The sequence below is a fragment of the Gadus macrocephalus genome, chromosome 2 (assembly GCF_031168955.1).
Source record: "Gadus macrocephalus chromosome 2, ASM3116895v1".
NCBI lineage: Eukaryota > Metazoa > Chordata > Actinopteri > Gadiformes > Gadidae > Gadus > Gadus macrocephalus.
The window spans coordinates 14142058-14163237 of NC_082383.1; the positions used below are offsets into that span (position 1 = coordinate 14142058).

Below are 21180 nucleotides of genomic sequence, written 5' to 3' on the forward strand. Positions count from 1 at the left end.
ATTTGCATAAAGTTAAAAAGTTTTCAACTTCTTTTTGACGCTCTGGTCGCTCAACTTTGGCCGCTGGTAGCGTTGGTCGCTTTGGTCGCTCTGGTCGCTCTTGCCCATAGAAAGTGAATGACTTCCGGCGATTTGGTCGCTCAATTCGCTTCTGGTGTGGACGGACAGTAAGGCTCCCCTTCTTAAAAGGAAACAGACCAGTGAAACCTGTGGCTCTAAAGCCAAGAAAACAGCAGATGGGGAGGAGAAGGAGGTGCAGACAAAGTCTAGTGGTGAAGAGACAGTCTAGTGAGGAGGAGGAGATGGTGGACTGTGTAACAGACAGACAGCCCCTCACTGACTCACCACTGGCTTCTGCTTCACAGCTGGATGGGATAATTGTTGAAAGAAACGTTGAATAAAGTTTTTTTCAAAAATCAAAAAAAAAATCTCGCTCTCGCTCTCGCTCTCTCTCTCTCTCTCTCTCTCTCTCTCTCTCTCGCTGTCACTCTTTCCCTCATAGACAGCAATTGCACTGCACTACAAGGGAATGGACAGTTAGATTGGAACTCGTAACGTCAAGGCGGACAGGAAATGGAAGCCCTAACCCTGGTAACAGGAATGCTTTTGAGCAACGCCACACAGGAAATGGATCCAGGTTTTTTGAGTTTTGAGGGGAACCATATTTTCTATGGTGAGTTGACTGTTAGGGTCAACATTGTAAAAACTTAGTTCATGGGTGTGCATGGTAGAGTTTCATATTTACTGGAAGCTTATTGGGTTAAGTGACATATAACTTGCCAGCAGAAGGCAGTGTTCAGAAATGTTTGTATTAGCTTTAAAGACAAATAGCAATGCTTTATAATCTTCACATTTTTTAATGTTATTCATCTTAATTATGTTTATGTTTAATATGTTTGAAAAATAATAGTGTTTGATTGACAAGCAGTCGTGGAATCTGCTTCAGTGATTCTCTGTCTAACCACAGAATGTGCTGACAAAAGCCTGCTGCTGCTGCCACCACAGCATGCAGATTTATACTTTGTGAACAAGAGCTAAATTAAGTCAGGAGGCCTCAATTGCTGCCAAGATGGTATTTTACTGAGTTGGTGGTTTGAAGGAATTGTGAAAAATCTAAAAACGACTAGATTTATGTTATATATTTTGTTCAGTTATGTACTTAAATGATCTATTATCGATCTAGCATAATACAATGTGCTACTTTGATATGTGGTCCAAGCCAGCTCCCAAACTATTGCAGATTTTCCCTCGGATAGACTTAACTTTGTTGGGTTATTCATTGTTTCATTTTTTTCATCCATCCAATAAACGATGAGATCGGCAACCGATTGTGTACACAATTAAAAATAATAATAATAATAATCGTATTTCATTTTAGAGGATCTCTCTCTCACTCTCTCTTTCTCTCTCTCTCTCTCTCTCTCTCTCTCTCTCTCTCTCTCTCTCTCTCTCTCTCTCACTCTCACTCTCTATCTCTCACTGACAACAAACCATCAAGCGCCTCTCCAATCGATCATGCGCAGTATCAAGGTGTTTTTATTGCTACTTACTTAGTACACACTATTGAGTATCTTTCTTTCCAAACTCCTGTTTGCGCAATTATTTATATTTTTTATTTTGGAACAAAAAAACTCCCACTATATGGTCACCTCACGCTGTAACTATAAGGAATCTATCTATTAGGAGGTATATACGTTTTAAGCATAGGAAGTATTATAATTGATTAGATTATAATACTTTCTATAATATGACAAAAAAAAAATGCTTCATTAGTCTGAAGTTTAAGTTAAGTTAAGTTACGTTTAAGTTTATGTTGGGGAAAAGCCCAAATATATCTTGATGGAATTATCATTTATTTGAGGCACCAGTGGTGGCAAAACAATCATCCACCTACTGCACCTTCCCCACACCCCCCGCCCATGACCTTCTTCGACCCCATCAAGCCATTCGACCTGGCAGTGAGTACCGGATCATTTACAAAGCCATATTTTTAAGAAAACTATTTTATCACTTTAATAAATATTCCTCTTTCAACATCTATCTATGCATTTATTTACTTTCCATTTCTAAAAAAAATACAATGATTTGAACTGTCTTAATTCAGAATATTTGCAACAGCTACAACATATGGAGGTGCTAGGTTCCATCCTATAAACAATAATTATCATACACACAGCTGTAGAGTACGAAAGCTGAGATTCCTTTGGCCTTACCTGGGTTTCTATCAAGCAGAGACATGCTAGCAAAGTGTTTTTAGCTTTACAAAACATCTTGAATACCGGCTTCTGTAGAATAAAGAATGAACCAGCACACTTGAACTACACACAAACCAAGCAAGAGGAAAAGAGATAGAGAGAGAGCGAGAGAGAGAGAAAGAAAGAAAGAAAGAATGAGAGGATCTGATAATCTGTCTAGTACCGTACAAAAGATTAGGCCTACATGCAAAAAATATATAGTGTAGTATTGTAACACAACTGCTTACTGTTCACAACTCTTAAAATCCTAAAAACTGACAGATTTAGTTGCGATAGCTAATACAAATAGTTTTTTTGGGGGGAATTTGAGGCATATGCCACCCTAGAACCCCTCTGGACACCCCCCCGGTGATAGTTAAAATGTATCCTAAACGGCTAGTTAATGTGTATGGCATGAACATAAGGATTAGCTGATTGACTGAGTATATAGAATAAGTATGTAGTGTCAAGGTATAATTTCCTATTCTTTTTTCCCTTCCTGTTTCTCTACCTACTTATTCTTTGAAAGAACTGTGATCTTGGAAAGTTATCGCATTCTATGTATCGCCAATAAAAGCGACATAAGCCTATTGCTTCAGCCACAGCAGTTAGGGCGCACATGTGCAATAAAACTGTCCACGGGGTCCCACTGCTGCAAAATAAACCGTTGGTTTTTTTCACCAGAAGAAAAAGCCTTCCACCATCGAACCTTGTTTCAAACTTACTTTACGTTAGGCTACTCCTGGTAATACAAACTATTATTTTATTGTTATATTATAATAATATTTATTATTATAACTCATTGTATCAGGATGCAGGTGTTTTGTGAAACGCATCAGAGAATGTGTCCCGCTGACAGCCAGGTTGGTTTTCTAAACAACCAAATGGGTCGATTCTGTCATACCGTACCATAAAGGACTTAACTTAACTTAACTTAATACTGTGCGGTATTACCACACTACACACAATCCGCCGCACACAATCTGATCGAACTGGGGCACCTCGGTCTCGAGATGAGCCCCGTACAACAAAGAGAAGGCACGCAACGAGCGACAGACATCCAGTGTGTTTGACGCTTGTTACCGTATAACAGACACTAAATGCGAACGTTTCAGGGGGAGTGCCCCGTCGCTGCGGTACGTTTTATGGAAAGTGTTGGGAGAGGCTATTGCACATGTATCCCGCCCTGCCAATGCGTGATATATGAGTGAACTATGTTTAGGCCTATATGTATAAAGTATGCTTTGTATGCAGCGCGTAGGTCTGTACAGACTAGTGTTGCCTACTGCAGATAGCTGCCTGTATATATCCTGTGCATATGTAGGCCATTGTATATTTTTATGTATGTATGTATGTTTGTTTGTTTGTTTGTTTGTAGGCCTATGTATGTATGTATGTATGTATGTATGTATGTATGTATGTATGTATGTATGTATGTATGTATGTATGTATGTATGTATGTATGTATGTATGTATGTATGTATGTATTTAATTATTTAGGTATATAGATATGTAGGTAGGTGTATGTAGCTATGTATGTAGGCTATCTACCTAATACGCATTTTATACGTGCATGTATGTCTGCATGTGCGTGTGCAGGCTATTATGTTTCCATGTGGGTGCGCGCGGGCATGTATGCGCGCGTTTGTTTAGGGGAGAGGGCGGCGTTTAAAATCATATAGGCTATCCATAGCATGTCTGTTGTCGTCTGGCTGGCTATACCAGATGTTGCTATACCAGGTAGGCTACTGTTTATGAACACAGAAAAACCCACCATTGGGATTTAGTTGGCAGAAACACGTTTACCCAGGTTTATGACGAGTTTGTACTTAACTTTAAGTGGAACAAATAACGGATTGTAACGCTTCAGTTAGGCCGTATCGTGTTAACACTGTGAGTTATCAAGCTGTGTTTTTTTCGGTCAAGGGTTCCATAATTTGAGTCGAAGGACTTGAGTGTTCAACTCCTTATTCCAAGGCAGTCGTATGCTAATTGACAGTTATTAGATGAATCTTTATTTTCATTACGCAAAGTAGTCATACAGGTACAACGCCAATGAAGCCAATTTAACAACGGGAATAGGCCTATACGTGATTAATGCCCTGTTCAACTTAGACATAAGGACATGAGCAATCTTTCTTATTTCTAATGACGTTTTTTCCTATGAATGGACAACATGCAACAGAAAGGGACACTTTAATTCATGAAGGAATAAGAACCAGTTGTGCTACCTGTAGGCCTAAATACTTTTAACTTAAGTTATGTTGTAACTTGGCCTCTAGAAAATAAGATCCTATTACAAGATCAGTGTTGCATTGAAAGATATAACAGAAGTTTTCCGTTGGCTTACATTCTAATATTAATTGATGATAGGATACGTACAATTAATTAATACAATGGTCTGTGAGTCGATTAATTATGACTAATTTGATTAATGGATTTTGACTGACTCAATCAATCCTACAGTGATTTGCTGGCCACGTAGGGTGTGAAAATATGCCCGCATTGAAAATGCCGTACATTTGATTGTGTGTGCTCCATCTTTGTATCAGGGTTTGGTTATAGTTCTCATAAGCAAAATGGCGTGGATGGGGAAGCACGGCATGTGTGCTGCTGATACCATTTAGCACGGGGAAAATATTTTTGCGCTTCCGCAAGACGTCCTACGGTAGCGTCTGAAGGGGTGTGCACCAGCCTTCTATGGCGTATACACGACGCATAGTGATAGAGGAGGCAGTCCGCCGTGCGTTTCAATTGCTGGAGAGCCGACTTTGTTTCATTTGTGTTCAATTTTCTTAAAAGGAAGCGGGGGCGCAAAAGAAGAATGAAAGAGCTCTCAACGCGAACGGGACGCAATCATGAACGGGTCCTTGTACATTTCTTTCTTCCAAGGACAACTCGAGCCTGTCTTGGAGCAAGTGGTGCAACTCGCAGTCCAGGAAATAAGCAAGACTGTGGGGTCGAGTCTCAATTCTATGTTACTGGAAACTGTTGTCAAAGAACAGGAGAACAAGCAACTTAAACTGCAGCTCCAGTCGCGGGAGAATGGAGGTGTTGCCGTCGATAATGGGTGCCCGATGCCCGCTAGCAAGGCGGCCGACAGCGCGGGCAGTGGCAGAACAAAGCTCGGGCCACTACCAGACTCACACGCCCCCGTCCACTGCACCGCGCGCGGCATGCCCGCAGATACACGCAGACTGGAGCAGAAAGGGCGAGTTGTGGGTAAGATTGTGTACTCCTCCGATATATGCACCCCAACACATGCAGACACTCTCTCATGGTACTCCTTTATTGTGCTATATACAACGCGGCACATTACGTAATATAGCAAGCACACAACCAGTGGAGTGTGGGCCACAGAGAGCCCATACGAAACCAAACAAGAGTTTCTTTATGCCTTTCTGACATATTGTATTGAGATATAATAAAAAAAGCAGCACCTTATTGACGGGAATAAATGTATTTCTCAGCGTCACAAAACGTAAACATGACTAACTTTTCATTCTATTTTGATTGGGACTATATAGTGAAGGAAAGAAAGTTTTAACACATTGGTAGTGGGCTACATCATATATCCTGTTCTCCTTCATACGTAGTTACCCTATGCATGCCTATAGGCCTGTAGTTAATCTATAGGTGGATGTCTGTTTCCAGTTCGCCCAAATTAATAATTAACAACCTCCTACAACAGTATAATTCTCCCAAGATCTTTCCCAGAAAAAAAGGACTTTCACCTGTTTTTGAATGATGAAAACCCTGGGTGTATATAAAATAGTTGCACACATCTTTACAATGAACAAGATAGCATACCTTGAGTATTGAGACCAAATGTATATATCAATGAAAGCATTATCAGTTGTGTGCTTTATGTCTGGTTAAGATAGTATAGTGTATAGTATATAGTGCATAGTAGTAGTATATTTAAGTTGAGTTACAGACAACAGATGTTAGTGGGGTGTCAGTGGGGCCTTGCATTCTTTCAACGCTTGCTGTAAATGAGTCTGTTTGTTTTGGGCAAAAAGGAGACGACACATGCATAGGCACAAAGGACACGAGAAAGTGCCTTAAACAAAATGTCGACACATGGTTGCACATGAACCACGGTGGAGAAGACGCACCAGACGTCTGCTCCACTCTTCCATTTCCTAACTGAACTAGTATCTGATTCTGGCACTCACATTCATCGATCATGAAACATCTCTAATCAGAGAAAAATCGAATGGGGGAAGGAATTGTTACCCAAATGTGAATAATTGTAACATATTTAACAGAAACGCAACTGAAGGAATGATTGCTTGGGTGGAATTTTTACGAGCCAACTAGCCCCGGGCGAGCTGCCTTTCTCCCCCTCTTTTTTAAGTCTATGCTCGGTTATATTGGTCTTCTCCGCATACAGGCTTAAACCGAGAGTCAGCAGGGGGACGTTACTATTCACTTTATTATCAGGAGCGAGATTTCCCATGGTCTCTTTGTGTACACAAGGACACAACACAATGCACTGGCTCACTCAGTAGAGACAACATACATCCTTTATCTTGTTGTTTAGTTGATTCTTCATTTGTCCATTACAGCTAATGTCAGATGGATGTTAAATTGAACATTACAATTGTTATTTCTGCTGTACATATATCCTAACGCAAATACACAGATAATACGAGTCTGGTTCTAGGCCAGGTGGCAGTAATTCCATTGTTGTATAGTGCTTACAATTCAATTGGCTGAGCCTAACCTAACCCCGTCATTGGCATCATCCAATTACCGTTGGCCACCGTAAACCCCACACAATCTGTTAGGGCAGGATACATGCGGACAAATGGTGGCTTAATAACGCACAGTGGGTCATCTTTTAGATATAGCATGATCTAAGAGGGTGCGCCGCTCAAAATTTAACTATGCACGCTAGATGGAGTGTTTTATAAGGACAGAACTTGTACTGTGTCCAGTCAAAGACGGAGATCCCCCCCCCCCCCCCCCCCATCTCCATCCCTGTTCCTCCTTGTTAATGCGACCATTATCTTTACATTCCTCTGTTCGGCTTCACGCTTTTTTGGCTAGACTGAATATAACCCAAAGAAATTGTTTCCTATTCACAAGAGACAATCGTTAGGTCCTGATTTGTGTTCCCTCTAGCATTTATCTCCTACAAACGTACAGCATGCGAGTTGTATGTTTACTTAATTTACTCTGTTAAAGACATTAATACATTCCTTTGCTGAGGGTAAGTAAGTCAGTTTGTATCTGTTTTCAGGGCTTATAAGGTTAGCTTTTACTTGAAATTGCAGGAAACTTGAGTGTATATAGCCAAAGGGGTGGCTTTTTTGCGTCTTTTGAATGTCAACCCAACCAAGTATGTTGAGTTGAAGTACTCAGCTTTATCACTCTCTTCCAGGGCTTTGCATCTCTCCTTTTGAGCATGATTCAGGGGTGATTGGGGCTGAAGTCGGCTTTGATTGTCGTGCACTGGGGGGTCTCAAAAATCGCAATATGGCCGCCCCCTGTTGAGTCGGGAGGAAAAGATGTTATCAAACTGATTAGATTTTATCAGGCCCAGCTTGCGTAGTGTGGAGGGGACAAAGTCTGAAATATGCAATTACAGTGGTAATAGCCAAAATGTGAACAATCAGACTTTAACCCATTATTTTCCTTTGTGTAATCTTGAATAGTTTAATCTAGGGCTGCAACAACGAATCGATAAAAATCGATTACTAAATGCGTTGGCAACGAATTTGGTCGTCGATTCGTTGTGTCGCGCGATTAATAAGTTACTTGTAGGCGCTGCACTGTTTGCAGTGGGGTCATCCCTATGTTCCCCGGGTCCTATGTTCCCCGGGTCCTATGTTCCCCGGGTCCTATGTTCCCCGGGTCCTATGTTCCCCGGGTCCTATGTTCCCTGTTTTTCCCAAAAAGGGTCCTATGTTCCCCTGTAGCCATACATACCGGGGAGCATAGGACCCTTTTTGGGAAAATCAATCAATCTTTAAAAATATTTCAACTTTGACGCGACATTCGCATGATGACAGCCAATCGGCGTTCAACAGCGTGGCCACTGAGTGACATGTGTAACGTAACAGCCAATCAGCGTTCAACCGGCCAACTCAGTGCAGCGCAGTCCGGGGTGAACTGCAGCATGGAGGATAAAGTGATTGTTGCCGTTTGCGACTCCCGGAGCTCTTTATATAATAGTATATAATATAATATAATTGTATAATAATACCACGGCCAATAATACCACGGGAGCTCTCTTAGGGCTTGGGCTTCTCGGGGTTTGTTTACCGGCGTATGAATAGACTGCGTCAGGTTCTCCGACGTCTCTCCCTCTTCCACAAAAGGTAAAGACATCCAATGGTAGTTATCTCTGCCGGAATTTGGCAGTTATGGTGGAAAAAGTAACAGACCGGGGAACATAGAACCCTTTTTTTTTAAAAAGGGTCCTATGTTCCCCGGTCACATACATATCGGGGAACATAGGACCCTTTTTGGGAAAAGCGGGGAACATAGGACCCTTTTTAAAAAAAAAGGGTCCTATGTGCCCCAGTCTCATACAAAGAGGGGAACATAGGACCCGGGGAACATAGACACGCTCCCTTTACAGCCAGCCGCCGACATGTTGGATCATGGTTCATGCACGTCCACATCGAGCTTTAGTGTGAGCGACCACAGCTTGTATTTTGGTCATATCTTAACACCGGACTGTAGGCCTACATAAAAGTGTTGTACCTTCACTGTCTTTGGGTTAAAAAAACTCCTTCAACTCAGTATCCGTCTAGTAGTCCAACCGAAAACTGTCAGCTGCTGCTGCTGCAGACGTTGTGCATACGGGCTCGGAGTCGGCACCGCGTGCATCAACAGTCATTCAAAGCAGCGGTAGTAATCACACAACCGGACGGTGTAGAAAGTCCCGTCGGTTAAAAATAGTGATGCAGTTTTTAAATCCATGTTAAAATTGGCAGGATATAGAGCTAGTTAGCTTAAAAAAAAAAACAGACCAATGGTCACAAACAGTGTTAAATGTGATGTGTTCACGTCGGCTCAGTAATATGGTTGATGCGTTCAAATGCAACAGATTTTTTTTTTTTATAATTGAGATTTTGGTGAAAACTTGTTTTCCCAGTAATATAAAATAGATAGTAAAGATAGAATTATGACCTGTTTAATGTCCTATCTTGAACTATCATCTTATCAGCAATTAAAGCAATATTACAAGTTCTATTTCAAGGAGTCTCAAAAATGGTATCAATAGGTTTGACCGGTTAACCATGGACATCCCTTATATACATATAAAAGTATATCATACATTGTATGTTTTTTCTTTGTGTTATCCCAGTTATGTTTTTTTAATTGTTTTATTATTTAATATTACTTTTAATAGTTCCGGGACGTTGGAGCAATAACCTGGTGTTTTTACACTTCAGTCTGCACTGTGAATTTGAAGTTATGTTCAGTTTTTGAATAAAGATGCGGCAATTACAAATGTTTTTTTTTTTTTTTTCGATTCATCGATTAATCGAAAAAATAATCGACCGATTAATCGATCATTAAAATAATCGTTAGTTGCAGCCCTAGTTTAATCTGCTGCTTTTAACTATAGCAATAATTCATTTTATCTAAACTTGCTAAATGCAGACCTTAAACAATGCTTGAAACATTTGTTTCATTAGGAAATGACTCATTAGAGAAGTTTAGTTAAATCCATATTCCATTTGTAAAGTTATTTTATTAAAATAGCAGTCATCATGGGATTGCTTTTTGGAAGGTAGAAAACAGAAAGACAAATGTATTCCTTGAAAATATTAGTGAGTCAGCAATTAGTAGAGAGACGGCAATTTGCACCGCTAAATATTGATCAATTGTGGTTCTGGCAACCAACCAACTTGCATGGTAAACATTAGGGATGGGCATTTGAAGGCATATCAATATTAGAATATTCAATAAAAATACATTTGAGTAACCGGTTAACCGAACTACAAAAAAAAAGAAAGTGTAGCGCACTCATAATGTAGCCTGAAGTTCTTCCGTGATCTGGCCTTACCTTCACTAAAACAAATGTATTATTTTTCCATCTATTAGTCAAATAAATAAGGAAATCAAATCCAATTTATTGAGCATTTTTTAAGGAAAAAAACACTCAATCAGTATGCTGAATCGAAACGAGTTGAAATGAAACCATCATTTTTGACAAGAATATGAATGAACAGTATTGCATACTTGGGGCACAAACTGAAATTAGATTAATGTAAATTTAAGGAACAAACTGAACAACAGCAAAAAAGTACTGGTGGGCTTGGATATCAACAGAACTTCACTTGCAGCGCATGGGCCTGCCTCGCATTACGCATGATGCGCATATAACAGAACATCAACAGAAACATATGTGCAAGACGGAAATACAGTATGTCTAAAACGTTTCCAGTTAAATTAACAGGCGTGCTCAGATTTACGATCAAGCCCGCCGTGGAATAGACTCTCCACTGGAACGGAGGTTACCGCCATCCAAGTTTTAAATGGCATTAGTATACACGTTTAATGAACACTATGTAATTGATACAGCTAATGAATATATTTAATTAACTTTAGGCAACATTGTTAAAAAATCCGCTACAGCTATTCGAATAACCGTGCCCATCCCTAGTAAACATTAAAATTGGAGATCGATGCGCATCAGTGAATCATTACATCCCTACTTTCTTCCCGAAGAGTTTTCCTTACATTTGTATCATTATTGACAGGTAAAGATAATGGTTGCTATTAAGTTCTTCAGTATATCCGGTTTTTGAACACTTGTTGGTCTTAGTCAGCAGAAAATCCATTTCAGAATTATAATTGAATACCGTTCAATGGGAATATTGTTTTTCTATCCATACTGTATTTATAGGGTTAGGGTTAGCCTAACCCTAACCCTAACCTTAACTATGAAAGCTTTCATTGTCATTCAGTGAAGCTCTTGTATATTTGTCTAACATATTTAATCTATTTATTCTGATAACTGACTGTATTTCTTTTTTCTCAATTAAATACAACCGTAGGGAGAATGAATTTTGAATGAGCCTACATGCCTCACTGTCCTATTTTACTAATTGCTTCCCCTCAAAATATAGCTCCTGCAAATCCCAAACACGGTTTTCCCCCTTGACAACCCTTTCCCTATTCATCCTCAATTTTTCACTTCAGTTCACATCACTAAAAGGATAGCCTTCTTTTCCCTTAGGACCACCCTTTACCTTTGACCTCTGCAAATTAATGACTCATTTCTATTGTTGAAGAAATGGGCTGTCAAAGGGCTGTTTTCTAAATGCATGTGTAATGGATGTATGACAATTGGGTCATGTCTCCACATGTTGCCTCGGAGGAATGCAGAGGGTAACATCTTTAGCACTAGCCCCTGAACTGGACCTTGTAAAGCAACTGCGAGCTCATTGAAGGACGATGTCTGGGGTGTCGGCGCATGCTTGTCAACATAGCATTTTGGTTTGCTGGTATGTAAAAGGGTTTTCAATCGAGCTTGCCAGCATGGCTCCTTTAAAACACAGAAGGTCCAAAATGTAGTTGTAGAAAGCCAGAGTGGAAAAATCAACCACAAAAGCAATTGTTTTAATGTGTAAATTCTTAGCATATAGTTAAATCTACCTCCCAGTGACGGGTGTTAATTTTAGCCCTGTTTCCGCATTCCTATCTACACCAATTTGTATACCCTTGCATTTAGGTTTTGACCTTTTTGGGTTGCAGATTCTATTTCACTTGTACAAATCCTTCCGTTTGGTATTTAAACAGCCCCTCTGGCTAGTTCAGTCAGGCCTTTTTGATTATTAATCCAAGCATAACTCAGCAAAGCTTCTAGCGAGCAACTGGGGAGGAAATGCCGATATGTCGATAATAAGCAACTCTAACTAACTTTGTTTCAGAAAAGAGTGCTCTGCCTCTTTCAAAATATTTATAGTTTACATTTCACTGCAAAACACTGGATATTATCAATGTCCTTCGCATGATGGAGAGAGGAATGCAAAAAAATATTGTATATTAGTATTCATTTCCTCCAATTGTGTATTATTATTATTATAAAATATATAGATGAGGTTGGGCGATCGTCACTATTTCCATATTGTCCAATCATGTTTATTCTAGATATACGGTCCGTTTGGCAGAGGGGCGGCGGGAGGAAGGGGTTACGTCAGCCTCAAGCAATATAGTTAAAGTTATGTGGACAAACACAAAAATAGGGTGACTTTATTTGTATTTTTATCTAAAATTAAATTTCAAGGTCTATATCAAACTATGGCTCCCTTTCCAAAAGTCTGTGTGTCCGATTGGTCAGCAATATCACAGCAAAATGTTCTGTTAACATCAACATAACCAATCCAAATCTTATCCATAACGTTAACTACTCTAATGGAGTGCACAGCAAAGTTTTGGTGAGCAGCAGGCATGTGGAAAACGGAGATGCGGGGTGACAGATCCATGGAAAAAGAGACGGCAAACTGGTTTTGAAATTCACTCGTCACCCATGCTGATTGACAAGGCTAATCGGGCAGACATTCTGCTCCCCCAGAAACAGTTGGGCACAGATTCTGCAGTGCACAGATTCTGATGTTACTCTACAAACAGAGCACACGTAGACTTAATCTGAAGGTATCTCGTCACTTTTTTTCCTGGTGAATGGTGATTTTGACATTCACCAACATACTGAACAATATCTCTTAAACGTTCACAATTTAACGATATTCCTGCGGTGGTTGCGGTAGCTTTAGTGTGAGCGACCACAGCTTGTATTTTGGTCATATCTTAACACTGGACTGTAGGCCTATATAAAAGTGATGGACCTTCACTGTCTTCGGGTTAAAAAAACTCCTTCAACTCCGTATCCCTCTAGTCCAACCGAAAACTCTGTCAGCTGCTGCAGACGGTTTGCAGACGGGCTCGGAGTTCAAAGCAGCAGTAGCAATCACACAACCGGACGGTGTAGAAAGTCCCGTCAGTTAATAATAGTAATCCAGTTTTTAAATCCATGTTAAAATCGGCAGGACATAGAGCTAGTTAGCTTAAAAAAAAGTTGCAAACAGTGTCGAAATATGATCTGTTCAGATCGGCTCAGTATTATGATTGATGTGTTCAAATGAAACACAAAAAAATAAAGAAAGTTGAGATTATGGCGAAAACCTCTTTTCCCAGCAATATAAAATAGATAGTAAAGATGGAATTATGAACTGTTTAACGTCCTATCCTGAACTATGATATTTTCTTATCAGCAATTAAAGCAAAAATACAAGTTATATTTCAAGGAGTCTCGAAAATGGTAACGATCTCCTGTCATCTGAGAGAATTTAAGATGATTTAATTAACTTGTAACCGTTATTATTTACCGGTTAAAGATCTTATCGGTTGACCGGTTAACCATGGACATCCCTTGTACACTGTATATAAATGTATATCAAACATTGCATGTTTTTATTTTGTGTTATCCCAGTTATGTTTTCTTATTTTTTTGTCATTTAACATTACTTTTAATAGTTGCGGGACGTTGGATCAATAACCTGGTGTTTTTACACTTCAGTCTGCACTGTGAATTTGAAGTAATGTTCAGTTTTTGAATAAAGATGCGGCAATTACAAATGTTTCTTTTTTTTATCCGATTCATCGATTAATCATAAAAATAATCGACCGATTAATCGATTATTAAAATAATCGTTAGTTGCAGCCCTAAATGTAATGCGGAACTATTGTTAGATATGCGAGTTCTTCAAAAGGGAAAACTAATGGCGCGTTTCCACCGGAGGGTGCGGGTCGGTTCAGTTCGCCAAAAGTGGGCGCGACCCGGACTGAGCCGTATTGAGCCGTACTCGTCTCGCTGTACTCCTCCGTTGGAGTACTGAGTACTTATTTTATTTACAAGTTACGTATGAAGTCTGGAGATCATGTGGGGTACTTATTGTTTACTGTTTACATCTTAGATTAACTAGGGCTGGGTATCACGGCCAAGTTCCTGAATCGAACTTAAAATCGATTAATTTCGATTCGATTCAATCCGAATCGGTTCCATCTGCTCCTAGATTGAATGATAATTTTCTTAAATTGTAAGGAAATATTCTTTATAGGCTATCATCGTTAATTCATCACTAAAATCATTAATTGTGACTAAAATCTTGTTGTTGTGACTGTTAATTAACATCCTTAGCAAGATTTTACATTCTATTCAACGTGATGGCCTGCCTAATTCAATATATTAATGAAATTATCTCCATGCAACACACTGCAAAAGACATGTTTTTATTTTGTAGGCTACATTAATGACAATCCAGGCAACTATAAACAAAACTGCCTCCATCTTCCTAAAAGATATAAATATAACCATTGTAAAGATTATACCATTTAAGATAAAATATTCAAGTATTATAAAACTCCTTAAATTCAAATTTTTTCAACACATTTAAAAAAATAAAATAATGCCCTGTGAATCGATAGCGTGAAATTTAAACGAAATCGATCCAAAATCGATTAAATCGATTTTTTTACCCAGGCCTATAGATTACACAGCTCAGGCTGTTGCAGCTAGCTCAGGGGAGAGACTGTATGACACTAGGTGGTACAACCTGAGGCATGCACAATAAAAACTTGCCTTCTGCATTTTTGTTTTTTCTTTTCCCTTCATTTTACCGAACTCGTACGAACCGTGATGTCTGAACTGACGTATGAACCAAACCGTGAGTTCAGTGTACCATTACACCCCTAGTTCCTATGGAAATTAACTATCATGAGGTGACATTCATTAGGTGTCAGCTTGTTCGACTAATTCACATCAAGTTGATGGACTGCGCAAAATGAATGCCCGACTTCCCCATATACTTATTCCTTAAATAATAGTGTTCCATTGTAGGGTTCACTATATAGGGAATAGGGAAAGAGGGAACAAGTGAGAGCTAATCAAACAAAGCCCATGTAGTCTAAGCATGTACACAAGAGCAAGGTAAACACAGCTTAAAGAAAAAATTAAGAAAGACAATGCAATGACAAGAAAGACCATATAGGACAATATAAAACCTCATGGAAATGAAAACAAGAATAAAACAAAGAAAAAAAAAATTGCCGGCCGTGTACCAGCTATGACCTGAAGTTTGTACTTTCTCTTCCATCCATGAGCAAAATTAAAAAAAACTGAGCACAAGGCGAGCCCCCCAAATGAAAGACCTTTGCTGTTCATTCATCCATATCTCCAATGCTCCGATACTTCCTCTGCAAATGGATGGTTTACTTTCTGCCATTATGGATCATCAGCTTTACTATAAAATAGGCAGGAGGACATAGACGGGGCCTCCCAATTACAACAAAATTACACTACTAAAAAAATGTCTAGTTGAAAAGAAAAATGTCTTCAAGACCACCAATCAAAAGGTCTCGCCAGACCAGGGAGCGACCTTGGCAGTTGCTCTCCCTGATCAAACTCTCATTTCATCACTTTTCATTCATGCTTGAGGTTTCTTTCCTAGCGGTCAGGTAGATTGACGTAGGCCATAACGCAGCTGTGAAACGTGCCCAAGATATCCCCCAAATAAGAAGGTTTCAGGTGGTAGGAGGGGACAGTTTCTCCTAAAAATGTTAGATAAAATCGATAGACAACTTGACCCTCCAAAGGTATCTGCATTGCCTCAGTCCCTTTTTATTAAATTGAAAGTTAAGCAACAATGTAGATTAAAATAATCGGTGATGTACATTCAGAGTCACAGCAATGTAAAGCCACATTTGTAAAGACATAGGATTTTCTCTTTTTTAGAATTCTTTTTCCAAAAGGTTGAGGGATTACCTCTCCAACAATGATGAAGAAACCGCAAATGAGGAAGAATACTTCTAAATCCCAAAAATATCTAAAAATAACCAAAAAAAGACAAAATTGCACACACTTTGCAATTATTACATAATGTAAAAGAGTAGACAACTGTTTGTTTCTAGAGAAAACCATAAAGGGCACTTAAAAACAAAGTCCAAACAACTGTGTATAAAAAACAAGGTCTGTTCAGCAATCACTGATGACCTTCAGTAATTGAGGGGCGTGTTGTACAGATTGTTGAAACCATTGTCCCTGCACCACCACCATTGTCTATAAACATCACAGTGGCCCTTTTCACAGAATGTTTCAATCGAGTGGGAACTCTTAAAACGATGGCTTGCTCACCTACGCTACCTGTGACAAAATGATATGATATATCAGCACATAGCTCTTGATTCCCTGGTGAGGTTTACCCACAACGGCAACAGATTAGACATCGAGCCGACTGGTCAGCTGAGTTCAATGGCATCCACGTTTCTAGATCATCATTAGCATATGTTCTATATTAAGAGTACAATGGAAATGGGGCAAAATCAGCAATATATGCTCGGCAGGGGGATTCTGTGGACCGCCTAGTTTGTGTTTGCTTTTCATCAGTTATTATGATTACATTTTAGTTTACTCCTTTATTCCACTAGTTAAAAATGCTACAATATATTTAACACTTGCCAATCAAATGAATACCAACGTCTCATGAGCAAAGGAGAAAGTAAGGTTTGCTGCACCTAGCCTGGTAGTTTGCTTACCAGCTTTTTCCCTACAGACGGTTAGCAGTGGTTGAGAGCCTATCATGGAGCAGTTTATTGGAAATTAAAGTGGGAAAACAAAGCTATAATCGACAACAGTTCTAGGCCAATGACTCTATAAGGCAATGTATTCCAACTGTTCGCTTGAAAAGGCAACACACTCATGGGTTTCAGAAAAGCCGATAATGGTTTAAAATAAATGCTGTAAAATAAACATACACAACTACGATTGAAATCTTAGTGAAACTGCTAACAATCAGCAAAAATAATTCGAAAATGTTGTTTTGGCCAACATCACATAGGACAGTAAGACCCTTTGGTTTTACCTGGATTCACTAGCCTGTCCGTCTATTTAAAAGTACAATACAGATACTATTATACTAAACTATGAGTCACATGATCTTGTTGAAATATGTGATCAAGTCCCTTACAAAAAACGCTACCACTGTCAAGTGATTTATGGTTAGTTTCGGAAGGCAACACATGCCGATGTCCTTTAGGAAACCTGCATTGGAGGTTATGGTCTGTAAATTGCAGCTGTGACCCCTGACCTTTGGAGTTGGCCCACAGTCAGACACCAACGGAAGGGATGTAGAATCTATGGGGAGTTGTCACACTCGCCATTTTGTAGCCATTTGGAATAGAAGATGAGCGTAAAAAATTTAGAAGCCATTCAAATTTTGAATGTTGCACCATTGGATTCTCTTATGAATATTGCATAGCTACCGGGGCATATTGTGGTCTGAGAAAAGTTGATAATCTCCTTATGTACTTTCCATCAAGTACAGTCCCACAGACAATGCATTGGCTCATTCCTTTAAGTCAATTAATTTAAAATGCTTTTGATATTTCCGTTAGTGGAAGGAGGTCTTGTCCAAGTTGTCTTTATAGGTTTATAGCTATTAACTTATTAACCCTGTAGTTCCCAGCGTCGGCTCAAAATCCACTCCTTGCTGCCGTCAAGGAGTGAACATTTTCCCTTCACAGTATTATATGCTGAGAACAGTTTGGACACCAAACATGCCTGCTGACCCCGTTGCTAGCATTTGCTTACTGGGACTTTCCCTTCATTTGCCATGATTGCTTACGTAACCTTACCGCTAACTTTTTATGCAGTAGAATGGTCAACGTCAAAGGTGACATTGGTCCCTTGAGGTTCACAGAACTATGAACCTGTCCCATAAATACTCTGCAATGTGGGCCTGACCTCTATAGCATTACACAAAAGATTCAGCTGCAACAAAAAAGATGTTTGCTAAATTTGCCAAATGACAATAAGTGGCCTGGCACCGCAGGTTATGTTAGTTTGTTCATCTTTGAAAAATTAACAATAAACCAATTTATGAAAAATAGTGTGTGTGTGTGTGTGTGTGTGTGTGGGTGTGGGTGTGTGTGTGTTATTCCAAGCAGCATTGTGGAGCGCTCAAACCATATTCCATCATGTCAGGACTTGAACCCTTGAACCCATCAATGGGAGCTGACACCATTATAATGGGAGAAATTGAGAGGAAATGTCTTAAAACTACCTTCCTCTCAAACTTTTTTCAGGGGTGCTAGACGGTCTTCCCCATACACATCGTCACACATGGACATGTTCGAGACCTCTGCTCCAGATTTGCTTTTGCGAAACAGTTTACTTGCTTGCATATAACAAGGCCTATAGTTTATTAGTGCATTTGCTGCATCTTCCTTTACACACACACACACACACACACACACACACACACACACACACACACACACACACACACACACACACACACACACACACACACACACACACACACACACACACACACACACACACACACACACTGCATTTGCCACACTGCAGAAGGCTGGTCTATGCTAGTTAAGGGGCCTCTTTCTTCCTCCCAGGACCTTGTCTTTTTTGGAGTCGGGTTTAAAAATGTGAATGAATGAATGCGTAGCGGATCCGGATTCACCCCATTGGCAGATTGACAGTAAATGTATAGAAGGTGATGCATACAAAGATTGTTAAGATGGGTTTGAGAATAGAGAGTTGGTAGAATGAGAGACAAAAGGACAAAGACACGTCACGTGATGGAATTAACGATGGGACATAAATCAAGTCTTTCCCTTCGTACAGATAAGTTTGTGTGATGCAACCTCCTTTCATCTTTCCTTTCAGATCCTCCATCCTTTTGATCGTTGTAATGATGTAATATATTCACATTACTCTGTTGTTGTAAAAGCGCTAACGTAGATTGCGGTTCTCTGGCGAAGAATCAACTGACGTATCGGTGTTCAAAGATTTAAAATAAGTAAGATTACCAACACAGGCAAAAGAAATGGCCTATAATTGAGATAATTGGGATTTAAACCTCTGAAATCATACTAAGCCTATTTCAGCGGGGGTGTTATCCACCACTCGAAACCGTAAATACAGGACGCTTGGGGCCGTAAGTCATGTATCTGTTGCTCGTTATGTATGGCTTACAAAACAAGCGGTGTGGTCCACGCTCCTATTTTGGAAACAACGCTGAGAGTGACAACATGCCTGAAATGCCACAAGTTATTGATCATATCGATCCTCATGCTGTGATGAATTCGCAGATTTTCGACAAAGTTTTAACGATAAACAAAAGCAAATATAATAATAAATATTCTGATTATTCATCAAAAATTTGTAAAGACTTTTTTTTAATGATGAAATATAAAAAGCTTATGTTAACCACAAGGGCAAATGTAGTGTTAACATAATGTTATATATATTATAACATTATTTCAAGAGTAGAACTGGTGGTGTCCTAATAACAAGTAATATTTAACCTTGATGCATAGAATCGAATGATGTGAAAAATAGTGGTGTGCATGCAACGACAGGTAAAGCCAGACTTCATTCACTTGGCTCGGCTAGCTGTCTAATAATATAATGATAATTTGTCTGTAATGAAGATCTTGGTACCAGCAATAGAAAAGTTGCCTTAACCTGAAACATATTGTGTAATGAAAGTTGTGGGTTTAATAATGACATATGGCATACGAACATTTAATTTGGGTTTAACAAGCAACATGTCTGAATGATTCCGAAAATAAAATGTGCACCTTCTTAAGACATGGCTTGAATGAGCATGCATCCGACATTATCTAACATGCCTCCAGTCGATTGTACTATCTAAACATGGGAGCAGAACAGTGTAATCAATATGTTTTAGTGTATGCTAACTGGGTGCCTCCCAGCTGCCCTGGACTCGCTGCCCCACAGCCCAAAACTGAGCACATCATCTGAAAGGCTAGGTCGGTGGTGAAATGCATTGCTCAAAGGCAACAATGTGGTAGTAAAGGACAAAATAATTGAGTTCACAAGCGCCTCTTAGGATTGAGAGATTTAATGTTTGGTTATCCGTATATTTATCTAGTATAAATTAATTTGGGATAATATCAAGACCTGCATCCATGGCTAATGGGTAATTCCCCATTTTATTTATTAATGACAGCACTTTGCCACTCAATGATGACAATGGCCCATCATTGTATAACAGCTTTTTTTATCGCCCTGTACTGTCAAGTCTGTCTCGATGATTGATGATTCGTCATAGTGCCCCAGGCACTAAACCAGCTGAAGTACACAACTATAAACACATTCATGCATACTGTTGACAGAAAGGTACATGACACACACACACACACACACACACACACACACACACACACACACACACACACACACACACACACACACACACACACACACACACACACACACACAATAACCGCCAGTATTACTTTTTACACTGTAGTTTATCCTGAGTTGGGAGCGTGCTCTTGCTCAAGGGTTCACAGGGAGCCGGTTTATTTGCACGATGTCCCTACTAGGCCTATAATTACTGGGGCGGTAGACATGTCTTTACTCTACTTATGCCTCTAGCCTTCTTATGAGGTGAGAAAAAAGGCGAGTGCTCAGCTAATCTGTCCTGGATAGACAATGGCTATGAAGAATCTTTAAGTTTACAGTTCAATGGCGGCTCTTGAATTAGGCTTGGACTGTGGGTATGCACACGGCTCCTCCAGGTAGCTATTGAAGTTCTCTGCTCCAGGACAGGTAGCATCATTATTTTCCACAAACGGAGCAACTGAAATCAGAGATACAAACTGGCAATACAGACTACACAAATGTTTATCACCTATTTTTATCTCACTGTAATATTTTTTTGGGATTATGTTTGTGTTGTTCTACGCATTACTATAAGCAGTATTGGCTATAATTTTTTTTATTATTTATATTAATATTCAGGGTACATATTTTATGCATATTTACTTATTTGTTAACTACTTCAAATACTTTTTTATGTATTACTCTTGCTACTAATTTTGAACATTAAATTAAATTCAATTTTATTTGTATAGCCCTTAATCACCATTA

At 39.4% G+C, this 21180-nt stretch overlaps 1 protein-coding gene across 1 annotated transcript in view; it reads left to right on the forward strand.

Annotated features, from left to right (window-relative positions):
* The first annotated feature begins 3859 nt into the window (after nt 1–3859).
* Nucleotides 3860–21180, forward strand: part of si:dkeyp-113d7.10 (uncharacterized) — a 34875-nt gene continuing 17554 nt past the window's right edge. Inside the window, exons 1-2 of the mRNA XM_060042878.1 lie at nt 3860–3974; nt 5037–5456. Coding sequence (XP_059898861.1) covers nt 5093–5456 — 364 coding nt within the window. The 5' untranslated portion in view covers nt 3860–3974; nt 5037–5092. The remainder of the gene's footprint in view (nt 3975–5036; nt 5457–21180) is intronic.